Here is a 16768-nt window from a genome sequence, read left to right on the forward strand (position 1 = left end):
ATGTGTATGTGGGGGGGGGGGGTTGCCTTGTCAGGAAGGAGATGTCATGTTACTCAGTAATGACTATGTTGGTTAGAGAGCATCTCTGACAACACCAGAGGGCCAGTAATTACAACCAATTCCCACTGCAAACCGCGTCAAAGCCATTGCAGTCCTCAAACAAACGCGGCTGTCAGCGGAGCAGGCTGCCACTGAGGTGACAGCCATGTGTCGACAGGCCTGGAGAGCGTGCCTTTGTACCATCTACAGCGGCAATTAGCGGGTCATTGTGTTAGCACGCAAGCAGCACTGTAGAATTAGTGGAATTGTCCAGATTTATTCAGCGCTTCGCATATGAAAGATCTCTAAAATTAGCTCACATACATCCTTATTTTTTCCACCATGTTGCGGCACGGTAACTACTGAATATTCCCTGTATTCTTTATACTAATCACCCCTCCACGTTCCTTGATGTATACTGTATGTGCATACCAGTGGGATAATATGCTTTTTTCTCTGTCTCTTCGCAGGCACATGCAGGGAGGCTCTCTCCCTCCGCAGGCTCCAGCTCCTCCTGTGGGCTACGTGTCGAGCACAATGATCTCTGACCAGGAGACTGATCTGCCTGATGAGGAGGAGGAGGAGGACGATGAGGAAGAGGATGAAGGTTATGGAGCCAGGCATCCCCGCGGTATTGAGCACACACCAGGGTCTAGCATGGACAACCTGGACAGCTCTTTAACAGGTAGGCCGGTTGGATTCTGTATTGTGGGGGGTCTTCTTTGTTGATATTTATGTTTGCTCACAATAGCATAATTTTTATTTGTATTTTTTCTGATGAACAATTCTGGAAAATCTACCAGTATGTTTGTGTAGTGCATGTATATATTTGTATAATGAAATAGTGATGTTACGCATTTTTGGTCAAATACAAATTGATGAGTGTTCTAATCACTGAGGGGGTAAAATGTATTCAGATGCTATTGTTCTTTCATCTTGTTTATACAGTAAATCGATGGTTGTTCATGACATGTTCTTCATGAGTCTGCTAGGCGTTAATTTTTATGCAAACATGCTTACTGAGTGTCCCTCAATCAAGTTTTTAAAGCATTTTTGATAGACTCCAGGGAATTAAAATTATCATTTCCAAAAAAAGAGATAAGAAAGTCCATGAATTTTAAAGAGGATAGTGAGAGGGAAATTAAGAGGAAGGGAGAAGTAAGGAGAGCAGGGGAGAGTGACTGTGATTTAATTCGCACACAGCACTGGAGCCAGCGCCACCAATATCTTCCCGAGGAGATTTGAAATAAATTTCACGTGCGGCATATTTCATTCCAGACTAGAGGCACCATTTCCATTTTTACAACTCACTGAAAACTTTTACAGCCGTCTGTCAGGGGGACATATGAAGGGCATGACATTGCAGCAGCAGAGCTGGTTTCTGGACCGCTGCTCTCATACTGACCAGGCCACACTATCAATCTGTAAACTAGAGGGTAACACTGCAGGGATGTTTATCATGTAGTATAGGGACAGGTTGTGATACAAAACGCTGGTGTCGTGTAACCCAGTGATATTGTGTATCTAGCAGGGCTTCCAACAAAATCTGTGAATACTAAAAAAAGAAATAAAATCCATTTTGGAGAGAAACAGGGAGCGAGCAGAAAATATACTGTATCTGAAAGTCGAGGAGCTGAGCCAGTTGAGAGAGAAAGCATGAGAATAAGAGGGTTGACAGTGCTGCTTGTTGGTCTACCCTGTCAGTGGCAGCCCTAAAGAGTAGTTTTCCATGGGATGATGGAACAGTGGTTTTGGTAGCGCTGACACATACTACTGCTGATGTATTTAGAGGAATATAAAGCAGCAACTGGGCCCTAATCTACTGCATCTCTCCTCCACTGTATTACTCTGAAGACAGCACTATTTCTTCTTATCTCTCTGCAAGTCTGCTTCGCACCCCATCGTTTGACAACACAGACATGGTCCCTGCTCCAGGGTTAGCGGGAGGAAGAGAGGGAGGATAGGGGAAAGCGCAGAGATTTATTGCGGCCACCATTTTGAGGCTATACAAATAGGGGAGGGTAGGTGAGGTTCCTGTCGAGCCTTGCTTGATAGATTTATCATTGTTTTAATGATATGGAAATAGGTCTGTTTTCATAATGCTACACCAAAAGGCCAGTAAATCAAACATTTCACTGATGCCCCAAAAAACAACCAACCTTGTCCTCTGGGGCCATTTTTCATCAGCAGATTGTCTGCACAGGCTTTCCTATGCGTTATTCTATGCTCTGTGATAATACAACACATTTTTTCTAGCAGATAAATGTAAATCCCGATGTTGTGGTGGGTACTTGTGTCCTGTTTGAGTCAGAGAGATGAAGTGAACACATAGGTATTACCTGGCTCGGTGTGTGGGTGGTACAGGTCATGTAAAGCTGAGATGTGGCAGCAGTGAGGCTGTTACGCCTACAATGAGTTGAAAGCTGGGCTGTTCTGGGCGATTACTCTCCCATAAAGCCTTGCCAGGTTTGCGAGGAGCAGGGTCACGTCTCCTGACGACAGGTAGAGACGCCTGTTCGTCAGGGGGAATGATTTTCCTACTTAACGACATGCAGATTAGGGTTTCCATCAGTATAAATCAGTTTTAGTGGCAGGAGGGACCTGAGCTGGATTTTACTGCCCCCCCCCAACTATCTCCCATTTACTGGCCTTGCTCCATCAGTGCATGGAGCAGGGTAGGTGTCAGCCTGTGGTTTTTAGAGAACATGGTTTGGCCCATTGCTCTGGTTCAAGACATGATAAAATGACAGACTCGTAGTGCAAACCTTGGTCTGGAGCTACAGAAAAAAAAAATCAAAATCACATTTCTAGGACAAAAAGAAAACTAGATTGAATTTTTATCAAATTATGATACAATGATCACAGTTTGATTGGACTGCTATTTCTGAGAATAGAAGTGCTCCAGAGGTTCAGCAGTAGAAAGTGGCAGTTAGTAAAACTGAAAAGTCATTCTGTGATGTGATTTGCTGAGGCAGTGTTCCTTTGCTCAGCCGGAGGAGTTGGAAGCCTCAGTGCTTTGGCTGGCACTGCCTATACTTCATTATCTGCTCTATTCTTTGTGGGAGGATTGGACCCAGTGGAATTGCTATCTTTCTTTCTTAGAGAAAAACTCTTAGAAAAGAATTTCAAAGAAAATAGCATGGCAAGATGGAGGGCTCGAAGTAGTAACAGCCTTGGATTTCAGTTAGCGCAGTAAAAATGGATTGTATAAGGGGCTTCAAGACCTTACGCAAGCTTATATTTATAGAAGTTTCCAATAATCTGAGGGAATTTTACTGCATTAGGAGCGAAAATCTGTTGCAACTTTAGCTGTTGAAGATGCAATTCCTTGAAGTCACATCCCGTGGCTGAGAAACCACCTGCGTGAAACATACGGTTAAAATTGAAGAGACTCACTGATGGGGAAGTTGGAAAACTCTTTGAAGGGGATACCCAAGTGTATCTGAATAAGTAAACCACAATCACAGTACCAAGTTTGATGTCAAATTTTAAATTTTTTTTTTAATTATATTTCATTGCAAAGAGAAGGACCATCTGAGGGACCATACTCTGCAGCTGATGTACGTCCGGTTGTGTTCATTTGAATCCCTGAACCCTGCCAGCCGTCCTGGATGACGCCACGTTTTGTATCATACTGACCTTTTAATAAATCCTGCTGCAAACTTTTTGTCCCCATTGCTCTCTCGACAACCTTTACCCTCACACCTCCCCAGTTCTCTGTTACACCAGCCTGTTCAATCACATCAGTCTTGTGTTCTGTGCAAGTGAGAGATAGTGTGTGAGCAGAGCACTTGGGTTCGTGCCACTTCAGCAAAGTCTGCCAAACCAGTCCCACTGAAAGCTGTCACATTAGCCGACTGTTCTCTGTGTTTCTTGCTTGCCAAAGTGCCATATTTTTATTGGCAGACTGATACTTTTATATTTGAAGTGCTGGCCGAGCTTTTTTTAAGAAGAGAAAAAAAAATCAAAGCAGGAAGAAATACTTACAGTGGCACAGATATAAGCCAGAAGTCAGAGTTCCATCATATACCTGATTATGTTTGTCTTTATACCATATGAAGTAGGGAATTGATTTAATCTTCGGTTTTTAATCATCTTTAGAGTAACATGTGAGCAGAGGTGTCCAAAACTACAGGAGTGAGATACCTTGACTTTATACTTTTCATAAAATGATGGCACCTTTGAGACAGTGGTGGCTGCGCATTTTTAAACAGGAAAAACAAACAAAAAAATAGTCTGTGCATACCACCAGGTGTTTGATTCAATACACTGTTTTGCGAGATGCTTCATCTATGTCACCTGGGGCAGTTCTGTAGCTAACTCACAGGTGCGCTCATTGTTCTTTATCAAAGGAAGAGCAAAATCAGTTGATGCCGGTCCTGCTGCTCCACTATGCACACACTGGTGTGTGTTTCCGTGCACCTTTTTGTGTGTGTGTGTGTGTGTGTGTGTGTGTGTGTGTGTGTGTGCGTGCGTGCGTGCGTGCGTGCGTGCGTGCGTGCGTGCGTGTGTGTCTGTGCAATGTATGTTCAGTATGTGTTTTAAGATGAAAGGGGGCAGGCCAGAACAGAATGACTATTCAAAACCACTCACCTGCATGAACAGAAATGCCCTGCAGCAAATATCAAAATAATTGAAGTGTAGGAGATTAATATTACCTCTTTCACTTAATACAATCATCCATCTAAATGTAGAATCACAACACAGATGTTCAATATGGCAGATTATATATCCATAAAGGTTATGGCCCCTGAATATAAAAGTATGAATGTGACGTGGTTGAATGTAAATGTTTTGTAATAAAAATAAATAAATACACAATGCACAAACAAATGCAGAAAAACTGAAACCTGTGGTATTCCCCAGGGTCCATGGTGAATGGGTGGGGCTCAGCCTCAGAGGATGACCGTAATTTCTCCAGCCATAGGTCCAGTTTGGGCAGTTCGTCTGATGGCTCCATCTTTACCCACTGCAGCTTTGCACAGGCCCTGGTGGCCGCTGCAGACAAGGCAGGCTATCGCCTGGATGGCACTAGCCTCAGCAAGAGAGGTTGGTGTGTGGGGAACAGTTACCCACTGCTGGACTGGAACTTCTACCAGTGGCAGATGATTTGTTCTTTTCTGCTCTAATTGGTCTTCCTGTCATCCATTGGCTGATGTATCCCCATAATGTTGGCTTGTGATTTCCTCTCCCTCTGCTGCTTTTGGACGCTGTGCCCAGGTTGTGCATGGGACCTGTTGTATATGGCTACACTGCGGGTATCTCCCTATCCTTTACTTTAATTCAGACCCTGTATAACTCATCTGGCTTGGACTCAGGCTTTCTTGGGTAATAACTGGATGTTATACTTGCTACCTTTCATAGGCTTCTCCCAGAGTGCTTTCTCTTCTAATGACAACCTTTACCTTGGTTTTCTAATAGGTTTTTGGGTCTTGGTTGATAACCTCTACTTTTATTGATGGCAGCTTCAGCTCCGTTGTCCAGGTGTTGGCTCCTTAATGTCTTTATTAACAAGCTGGCCTGTGGCCCTTTATCCCTCTTGCAGGTAAAGGCTTGTCCCACAGGCCCCGGCCCAGCAGTCCATTCTCAACAGATGGCAGCACAGTCGGCACACACAGCTTGGGCCACCAGAGGGCCACTAGGCCCACACGCAAACCCCGAAGCCAGGGCACAGCACCCCACCGGAGAGATGCTGGTGCAGACGGTGAGGCAGCGACTGAAAATGCATTTTAAATAGTTTATGTAGAAAGTTCTTTTAAAACATCTGTTGTTGTTTTTATTAAGAAGTTATATTAATATGCAATATACTATCTGATGGAATTATGTCTATACATGATAAGAATCTCCAATTTGTACAATTTATAAGTAATTTATGTATTTATTTGATTTACTTTGGGTTTCTCTTGAAGCAGACCTACCTCCTCCCCCTGAGCCTCCTCCCTGTCAGGGACAGGGCCGTATCCAGGGAGCTCGCAGTGTAAGCAGCATGGTGCCCCCTACAGACAGGAAGGCTTCTTCTCTGGAGCGTCCGCATATGTCAGGACCCCTGTCTGGGCCAGATGACATGAAAAGCTCCATTGACAGACAGACACGAACTTCTCTGGAACATCATCGCCAGGCTCAAGACAGGCTGGGCTCCGTGGACCGGGCTGATGATGGGCGCAGGGGACACAAAACAGGTACATCTGAAAAAGAAAAACCTGAGTTTGTTGCCATGTAAAAGGACAAGTCCTGTAAAGATGTAATTGTTAAATACCTCATGCTCGTTAACATGATTATGTTAGCAACTAAGTTAACAGTTACAGCGGTAATGTTTTCATCTTTAAAGTACACATTAGCATGTCAGTATTAGCATATTAGCATTCTGTTTTAGAATTCTGTTTTAGCATTAAGCTTAAAGTCAGTTGAGGTTGTCAGCAATTTGGTCATGTGGTTTTGATGTACGGTACATTTTCTTGAACTGGTGTTGAACAACTGGAAATTTTGACCTGAGTGTGGTGGAGGATGAAAAGTTGTGGGATTACCAAATTTATTCTGACTCATTCTTTGGCAATCCAGCCAATGGTTGTCAAGACAATTTAATCTGTACCAAATGTTGACTGACCTCACCATCAGAGATGTTAGTCAACTGGCTTCCCAAAAAGTTCGGAAAAGCCAGTCACATCTGTTTAGGGTTGTGCACTCCAGATGTTTCATATACACTTACCCTATTTATGTCTTAAAATAAACGGCCACCAAAAAAGAATTTTGTGTAATATATATGCATCACTTCCCAACCAAACAAGATCAATAAAATAATTTTGCCTTCTTACAACTAATCACTACTAAAGCAATAAAACATCTAGACCGCACATTCTAAACAATACTGAAATCAGAGTGGAAGTGGACGTTTTATTGTTCTTGACTGAAGGATTTATTTTAATAAAGAGATACTTCATTGCATCAATGCAAGAAAACAAGGACACTGGAGTTTTGCTGCTGCTGTGCCTTGGCAGAGAGCGATTTTTCTCTAAGTTCTTGTGTTGAAGTTAGCTTTCATGCTGTGTTGAGACTGGGCTCCCATGAACAGATTGCACTGTCTGCCACTTGCTCTGGTTTCCAGAATGCCCCCCTCAGTCCTCCCTCAGCCTCCCCAATGCCCCTGTAACTGTTGCCAATATTGGTCTGCTCTGCTCCAAGTAAGGCAGGAGGCCTCAGCAACTGAAATGCACACTAATCGCTTCAGCTTTCTTTTTTTCACACAAACAGCAGCCACTCTACACCCCATCTGTGTGCGCCTGTGTGTATATGCGTGTGTGCATGTGTGTTTGTAACCATTAGAGATCTGCATGCTGTGCACCCTGTCTTCTTTGTGCCAGGACTTTCTCAGACAGTTAATCTGAGACTGCGAGACAAAGACAGGTGCCACAATCAGCATCTTTACAAAAAAAACCCATAGGTGAATTCCCATATGTGTCAGATTGTTGACTGATTCACAGTAGAATCCACTAAGGTCGGGGCAGGCTCTATTACAGTCATTAGTGGAGCAGTGGGGAGCAGTTTGATGAGATTTCACGCAACGTCAGGGACTGCTGTGGGTCAATGTTATGCTGCCCTGCAGCAGGGGGTGCCACGGGAGCCAGGGGTCCCTCTGTTATTGTATTTACCCCCTCATAAGCCTGGTAGCTGCAAGGCCATGTGTGAGGCTGAGTCCTCTCTGTGGCAAGCCCTGGCAGTGCCTGTTGGCACTGCAACTCTGCAGATGTCGGGAGGAGAGGGGTTTGCAAAGTGCTCTTTGTTTCCATGCATCAGATGTTAGATGTGTTTCACTGAAACAATAAAAGTCACGAGTTGTGTCTGCTATTCAATCTCAAAGTATGCCTCTGGGTCCCTCTGCATGTGTTTTCAGAGGAAGGGTGCCTGCCATACAGTAAACCATCGTTCCCCTCCCCTGGTGGACACAGCTCCTCTGGCACAGCCTCCTCTAAGGGCTCGACAGGGCCGCGTAAGACCGAGGGTCCACGACAGCCACAACAGTGGACCGCCACAGAGCATGCTGAATTCCTAGGGACCAACGGACAGGGACAGTACTCGGGGGAGTTATGTGAGTAATTCAGGATTTTGATGTTTTAGAGCCATGCTTTACGAGATATAGTACTGCATGTACAGTGAAAAGAAGAATTCCACTATATTCACTACATTCACAAATTCCAGCTTCTCTGATCATAGTATGGCCATAGCTATAAATAAATAAGACACAATATGCTAATTATTGAGCTTTAGAGGTGTTGGTAGGAACATTAGAGACATACGTAAGTCTAGGTGTTTTACAGTCTTTTAGCCTATAGCTAATATTTGTATAGCTTTGTTTAGCCGTCAGTCTACCCTGTAAATTTATCCCTTGGGAATTCTTTCAGTATAATGAGAGCTAATGTGAACTGGAATAAAATCACTTGTATATGTCAATATGCTTGGCCAATAAAGTTGATTGAAATTTATGCTAAGTGAATCAGCTTAGCTTCAGGTCTACATGGCTTTGAGAGTGGTATCATTCTTCTAGTGTAACTCTTGGAAATACAGTGAATAAATGTATTTCCCGAAATCTTTACCCGTTTCTATAAATTAAAGTTTCATTTCTCCCATCTGACACTTTTCTTCTCTCTTGTGTGTCACAGAGTGATCTGCATGGGACGTGAACTGGAGAAAACCCAGTCTGTCAATTTAAGAATGACGCCCTCCTTCTTGGGGCAACGAACTTTGTCCTTACCTGTGTGTTCTCAGAGGGAAGGAGTGCAGCAGAGGGCACTACAGAGAAAAGCAGTGTCACAGAACTGTAAATGTGATGTATAGACACAGACATACTGTACATCTCACTATGTTTTCGTCCTCAAGAAAATATTTTCCACCTCCTACCTTACTGTAATTTTCTTTTTGTTAGAAAAAGGCAAGTAAAAAAAAAAAAGAAAACATCTATATGAGACAACAAATTTTCTGGTAATTGCCCTTGGGGAAAAGGGAATTTTGTTTCCTGTAAATATATTCTTTAACTTGTTGTTGCATTGCTATGCAAGCCTAATTCAGTTTGAGCTTTTTATTTCCATATACAGGAACAGTTGGTTTTATCTGGTTAATTGTATTATATGTGAATTGAGTGGCTGTTGTGCCATAAAATAATTGTTTTATAATCCATTGTTTGTTAATAGTTACCATTAATTATTATCATTATTATTATTAATTATTGTTTTTGCACTGCAATTTTTGGTGATAAGCACAAAAACATAGCTCCTGCTGACATGAAGAACCGGAAGAATATGTGAAGAGGAGTTTCTGTACTGTAAAGTAAAGAGAAGAAAATTATATACTAATGTACAGAGAGATATTAAAGAGTAAGGCTTTGCTCACAGACAGCAACAAATAAGGCGCCCATTTCCATAGTTGAGACTAATTGGGTGGCAGACACACAAGGTTCCTGAGGGTCTGAAGAACAGATACAAGGCTGGGAGAACTGTATGCAGAGGATACTGTATTACTGTAGGTGACCGAGTTGATTATTTAATTGCTAATTAGCTGTTCCACAATAATAGTTTGTTGTCAGCTCAACGTGTTGGGCAGCTTTAGGCATTGTCTTGTTTTCAAAAAGGGAGTGTGTTTTTTTTTTGTTTGTCTTTCTTTCTTTTCTTTTTTTTAATTTCTACACAAGGGTCTCCAAGCATTTCAATTTTATTTTTCCTTTGTGATTTACTGCCTAAATAATTTTACCACGCTAAGTTTACGCTCCTCATTCAGCATAACAGTGCACTAACCATAAAACAGTCAAAAGGAAGGAGGAGTCAGTGAAATCTGTCCTCATGCTGTAGTTCAGTCAGAGCACTTACAGAGACAGGTTTATGATTCTTCTAAGGCCTTAACTGGTAAGCAGACATCAAACACAGAGGAGTATTTATTGTAATCAGTAACAATTATACTCCCAAACCTACTTAAAATATCAGTGGAGCAATATAATTTGTTTACATCTTTTATGTTTTGTTTTTTTTGTCTTTTATTTCCATCCATTTTTAATATTGTTTGCTTTTTAGAGCACTTACTGTTTTATGTTTATTATATTATACTGTATATGGTACAGTGTCATCCAAGAAAACAACACATTGACCTGTTTGGTCCAGCTAAAGTGCTGTTAAATTAGGTGATCTATTAAAGCAGTCGTTGCTCTAAAGCTTGGTGCCTCAGTTACAGTGCACTATGATCAGCACAGTCTGGTGTCAGTAACTTTGAGAAGAAATGGTGTGTGCACGATTTACAATGTAGCTTTGAGTCAGTGTTTGATCCCAAACAGTATGGAGAAAAGCCTTGTATATTAACTAGCAGGTCCTACTGCTTCAAGTCCACAGCCACAGTGTGGATCAGAACACTTTCTATTTGCCTGACCGCCACAAAACACACACACACACACACACACACACTTATCATCTGCCGCTTTCGACTTCTCAGCCTCTGATTCTCGATTTTCGTCTTTCCAGACAATGTTTTTATTGGTTGTCCTTTTTTAATGAAAAGCTTGTTTCTTTGTATGCCTTTTATGGACTCCAAATCGCTGATTACAACAATGTTTTCAATATTAATGTTCAGGATTTTTGTGGTTCAATGACTGTTTGTTTTGTCTTTTTTTGTACTGCTAATGTTGATAAAAGGGGGTGGAAACTAAAGGCCGTCAGATGCTGTTGTACTGTTGTTGTCATGTCATCGTCATTTTCTATCATCCACCCAGTGGCCAGTGTTCTGGAAATGAGGTGCAAGAGTATCTCAGGTTATTTTACATTCTGGTGGTGTTTATGTATGTGTATATATGTGTATATATCCATATACATCTCCACTTGATTATGCCATTCCATTTTCATTGACAAAAATATCCCTCTCATGTCCAATTCTTTCGTCCCCTCTTTTCTTTTCTGCTGTGGATTTTGATTCTGAGTATAATGTGCTGGTTCATCCACCTAAAGACAAGATGTCAGTAAAAGAACATACCAAATTAAGATTGATATTTCTAATGTCTAATGCGTTCTAGTGTCTCTTTAATACTCATTGTTTTCTTTTCAATCACAGTGTCGTTTTGTATTTATTAAAATGATAATAAAAGTATATTGTGAAATATGCATAAAGATTCGTGAGATATAAAATGTGTTTTTTTTGTTCCTTGTAAAGTTTGCTGTCAGAGCCGAGCAGCGAGGCCATAAGGAGATGATAGGCACACTGTGCTCAGAGCATGGTGAAGTGCCGGGTCAGTAGTCGTCCGAGTCACTCTTCGTCCTGCATGTTCACCGCAGTGCTCCTCTCATGTCAAAACTAAAGAAACTTCAAACCTTTTTGAACACAAGGAGCAAAGATGCTCACAATTTGCTTGTTGAGACAATAGAGAAAACGTCTTTTTGGAAGGATGAAAGTACTTTGGCTTTCCCTCTCTTTTGTTCATTTTCTCAATATTGTTGGTTCTTTGTAGCCTATCTGTGTGTTGCCTTTTTGCTATAAAAGAAGATTAAAAATGACAAAAAGAGAAAGTTGTTGGGTGAAGTCTTTCTGTACAGTATGGGCTGAGGTGACACCTCAACCCGATGCCATTTCTACAGTACAGTACATTCTGCCTTTTTTTTCTGTAAACCACTTACTTTATTCACTTGCATGTCCTTGTCCAAGAAGAGAGTGGATCAAGAAAATAAACTTTTACAGTCTCATTCCCATGTCCTGTAAGATAAATCCATGTTCTTTTATTTCCTTGTACCTGGATCAATATCAAATAAAATATTTTTGAAAAATGAAAAAATGCTTTAAATGATTTGTCTCTGATAGAACTGCTGCACTGTGGGGGTATTGGCAGATCCAAATTGTGTGTAAAACAGTAAATAATGGGGAGAAAATATAAAGTGAGATGTCACTGAATGTCTCTAAGCTGTAGTATTCCTGTTTTTGTTGGCTACTTTCTTATACTGCAGCTACAACAACATGAAAAATGGCAAGTTTGCCAATTACTCCAAGACATGCCCCCTCTAATATCTTGATAGTGTTTGACTCAGCAACAACATGTGTGTAGTTATTTGTGTGAGTATGTGTGCCTGTGTGTGTGCCTGTGTGCATTAAAGATGTGTAGCCCACTGTGTGTGTTTGTGAAAGAGCTCCTGACTCAGCTGTGCTTTTTATGTCAAACCAATCCCTACCTTGATCCTTCTGGAGGAGCAGCTTCAAACACAAATCCAAATCTGCTAAATCACTGAGACAGGCAGTTTGCTTTCAAGCTCCCTTACACGGAGCGTCAAGTAAAATAACTCGTCAGAGAAATGGTGCAAAACCGGACGTATAAAAAAAAGGAACAACTACTTTTATCTGCATTATGTGCAAATGTAAATAAGCATGAAAAAGCTTGTTCCTTATTGGACCATCTCTCCACCAAACATATTTCATGTTCTTTATGGAATCATTCTGTCCATATTCCATCGTCAGAGTCGCAGGTCAGACTTCACTTTTCCCTTTGAATTTGTCAGACAATAAAGCACTGGTTAGTTGTTTGGAAATGGCAATATCATTATTTTGAAAAGAGACCATCACCTTCTTTTGTAAAACAATACACCACCTGACTACACTGCAGCATCCCTCGATTCATCTCATCCTTTACAGGTTATGATCATTATGCTCAAAATATACATTGGAACCATGATATGATTTGCTTTTTTGGAGCTGTGTGTACCTGTGTGTCTGTGAAATGTGGCGAAATATTGAACACCTCCCAGGAAAAAAAGAAACATCATCAGGCAATGGCCAAAGTATTTGCATGTCAATATCAGTCTGCATACAATAATAGTAAACTTGCTGGGCATAAATAAGATAAATTAAGCCCTGCGAAGGGATTCAAACTACTGTGCTGCAGCAATATATTTATTGAATGGCCGCCCGCCTTGATACACCACAGACTATCTCAAGAAAAGGGACGTGGGTTTAGTCTCAGCATTGGTAACATTTTAAGTCCATCAACCAAACGGTTAATTAACATATAATATCTGAATTTACATTCATAATGCCCATATGCAAATGTAAGAGTGTAAATTTGTTGAATTTCCACTATGAAAGACATGTACTAGTAAAATAATGAAGTAAAAGCATATATGTTTTTAATAGTATACTAAGGCATAAAAACGTCATAATATAGTAATACATGTGAAGTCATTGTATATAAAGGCAGAAAAATGCCAAAAAACCTTATAGTATAGTATGGCATTAAATTATAAAAAAAAAACATCATAGTATAGAATGGTATAAAATGTCAAAAAAAAATCATATTATTTTAAGCCTCTCCGGGTACTCTGGCTTCCTCCCACAGTCCAAAGACATGCAAATGAGGACTAGGCTAATTGGATACTCTAAATTGACCATAGATGTGGCTGTGAGTGTGAATGGTTGTCTGTCTCTGTGTGTTTGCCCTGCGATGGACTGGCGACCTGTCCGGGATGTACCCCACCTCTCGCCCGAAAAGATGCTGGGATAGGCTCCAGGCCCCCTTCGACCCTACTAGAGGATAAGCGGAAGAAAATGGGTGGATGGATTATTTTAAGGCATAAAGGGTCATAAAAACGTCACAGTATGGTAAGGCATAAAACAACACAGTAAGGTAAGCCCTAAAAATGTCAAAAAACATCAAAGTACAATATGGGATAAAAATGTCAAAAAACGGCATAGTATGTATGGCATAAACGGTACTAAAAACATCATATTATGATGAGGAATGAAACGACATAGTAAAGAAAGGCATAAAAATGCGAGAAATCATCATTGTCTAGTATGGCATGAAATTACAAAAAATCGTCATATTATAGTACGGCATAAAACGTCAAAAAAACATCATAGTATTTTGAGGCATAAACGGTCATAAAACTGTCATAGTATGGTAAGGAATCAACTCACATAGTATAGTAAGGCATAAAAATGCAAAAAAAAACGTCATAGTATAGTATGGCATAAAATTATGAAAAATCTTCATAGTATTTTAAGGCATAAACAGTCATAAAAACATCATAGAATGATAAAGAATGAAAGGACATAGTATAGTAAAGCATAAAAATGCCAAAAAACATCACAGTACAACATGGCATAAAACGTCAAAAAAACATCATAGTATTTTGAGGTATAAACGGTCATAAAAACATCATATTATGATAAGTAATTAAACAAAATACTATAGTAAGGCATAAAAATGTCAAAAAACGTCATAGTATAGTAAAGCATAAAACATCAAAAAAACATCATAGTATTTTAAGGCATAAATGGTCACAAAAACATCATAATATGATAAAGAATGAAAGGACGTAGTATAGTAAGGCATAAAAATGCCATAAAACATCACATTACAATATGGCATAAAACGTCAAAAAAACATCATAGTATTTTGAGGCATAAACGGTCATAAAACTGTCATAGTATGGTAAGGAATCAACTCACATTGTATAGTAAGGCATAAAAATGCTAAAAAACATCATAGTATAGTATGGCATAAAATTATGAAAAATCGTCATAGACATAAAACGTCAAAAAAACATCATAGTATTTTAAGGCATAAACGGTCATAAAAACAACATATTATGATAAGGAATACAACAAAATAGTAGAGTAAGGCATAAAAATGCCCAAAAACCTTAAAGTTTATTGTGGCATGAAATTATAAAAAAAACATCATAGTATTTTATGGCATAAAAAGTCGTAAAAAAATCATATTATGATAAGGAATACAACAAAATAGTATAGTAAGGCATAAAAATGCCAAAAAACCTTAAAGTTTATTGTGGCATGAAATTATAAAATAATGTCATAGTATAGTATGGCATAAAACGTCAAAACAACATCATAGTATTTTAAGGCATAAACGGTCATAAAACTGTCATAGTATGGTAAGGAATCAACTCACATAGTATAGTAAGGCATAAAATGCTAAAAAACATCACAGTACAACATGGCATAAAAATGTCAAAAAACATCATAGTATTTTGAGGCATAAACGGTCATAAAACTGTCATAGTATGGTAAGGAATCAACTCACATAGTATAGTAACGCATAAAAATGCCAAAAAACATCACAGTAAAATATGGCATAAAAATGTCAAATGACGTCATAGTATAGTAGGGCATAAAACGTCAAAAAAACATCATAGTATTTTAAGGCATAAACGGTCATAAAACTGTCATAGTATGGTAAGGAATCAGCTCACATAGTATAGTAAGGCATAAAAATGCTAAAAAACGTCATAGTATAGTATGGCATAAAATTATGAAAAATCGTCATAGTATAGTATGGCATAAAACGTCAAAAAAACATCATAGTATTTTGAGGCATAAATGGTCATAAAAACATCATATTATGATAAGTAATTAAACAAAATAGTATAGTAAGGCATAAAAATGCCAAAAAAAGTCATAGTATAGTATGGCACAAAATCATGAAAAATCGTCATAGTATTTTAAGGCATAAACAGTCATAAAAACATCATAGAATGATAAAGAATGAAAGGACATAGTATAGTAAAGCATAAAAATGTCAAAAAACGTCATAGTATAGTATGGCATAAAACATCAAAAAAACATCATAGTATTTTAAGGCATAAAAGGTCAAAAAAACATCATAATGTATGAGTAAGGAATCAACTCACATAGTATAGTAAGGCATAAAAATGCCAAAAAAAATCACAGTACAATATGGCATAAAACATCAAAAAAACATCATAGTATTTTAAGGCATAAACGGTCATAAAAACATCATATTATGATAAAAAATTAAACAACATCATATAGTAAGGCATAAAACGTCAAAAAAACATCATAGTATTTTGAGGCATAAACGGTCATAAAACTGTCATAGTATGGTAAGGAATCAACTCACATAGTATAGTAAGGCATAAAAATGCTAAAAAAAAGTCATAGTATAGTATGACATAAAATTATGAAAAATCGTCATAGTATAGTATGGCATGAAACATCAAAAAAACATCATAGTATTTTAAGGCATAAACGGTCATAAAAACATCATATTATGATAAGAAATACAACAAAATAGTAGAGAAAGGCATAAAAATGCCAAAAAACCTTAATGTTTATTGTGGCATGAAATTATTAAAAAAAAAAATCATAGTATTTTAAGGCATATACAGTCGTAAAAACATGATATTATGGTAAGGAATAAAACGACATAGTATAGTAAGGCATAAAAATGCCATAAAACATCACATTACAATATGGCATAAAAATGTCAAAAAATGTCATAGTATAGTATGGCATAAAACGTCAAAAAAACATCATAGTATTTTGAGGCATAAATGGTCATAAAACTGTCATAGTATGGTAAGGAATCAACTCGCATAGTATAGTAAGGCATAAAAATGCCAAAAAACATCACAGTACAACATGGCATAAAAATGCCAAAAAAAGTCATAGCATAGTATGGCTTAAAATTATGAAAAATCGTCATAGTATTTCAAGGCATAAATGGTTATAAAAACATCATATTATGATAAGGAATTAAACAACATAGTATAGTAAGGCATAAAAATGCTAAAAAACGTCATAGTATAGTATGGCATAAAATCATGAAAAATCTTCATAGTATAGTATGGCATAAAACATCAAAAAAACATCATAGTATTTTGAGGCATAAATGGTCATAAAACTGTCATAGTATGGTAAGGAATCAACTCAAATAGTATAGTAAGGCATAAAAATGCCA

The 16768-nt window shown here is 38.8% G+C and overlaps 1 protein-coding gene across 1 annotated transcript in view; it reads left to right on the forward strand.

Moving 5' to 3' along the window:
• Positions 1 to 11833, forward strand: part of robo2 (roundabout, axon guidance receptor, homolog 2 (Drosophila)) — a 162237-nt gene extending 150404 nt beyond the window's left edge. Inside the window, exons 25-30 of the mRNA XM_087173437.1 lie at positions 510 to 724; positions 4906 to 5088; positions 5585 to 5743; positions 5949 to 6218; positions 7928 to 8122; positions 8694 to 11833. Coding sequence (XP_087029563.1) covers positions 510 to 724; positions 4906 to 5088; positions 5585 to 5743; positions 5949 to 6218; positions 7928 to 8122; positions 8694 to 8695 — 1024 coding nt within the window. The 3' untranslated portion in view covers positions 8696 to 11833. The remainder of the gene's footprint in view (positions 1 to 509; positions 725 to 4905; positions 5089 to 5584; positions 5744 to 5948; positions 6219 to 7927; positions 8123 to 8693) is intronic.
• The last annotated feature ends 4935 nt before the right edge of the window (positions 11834 to 16768 follow it).

The sequence above is a fragment of the Seriola lalandi genome, unplaced genomic scaffold, assembly GCF_002814215.2.
Source record: "Seriola lalandi dorsalis isolate HSWRI2012SDOR001 ecotype SW California unplaced genomic scaffold, Sedor1 jcf7180002054218, whole genome shotgun sequence".
Lineage (NCBI taxonomy): Eukaryota > Metazoa > Chordata > Actinopteri > Carangiformes > Carangidae > Seriola > Seriola lalandi.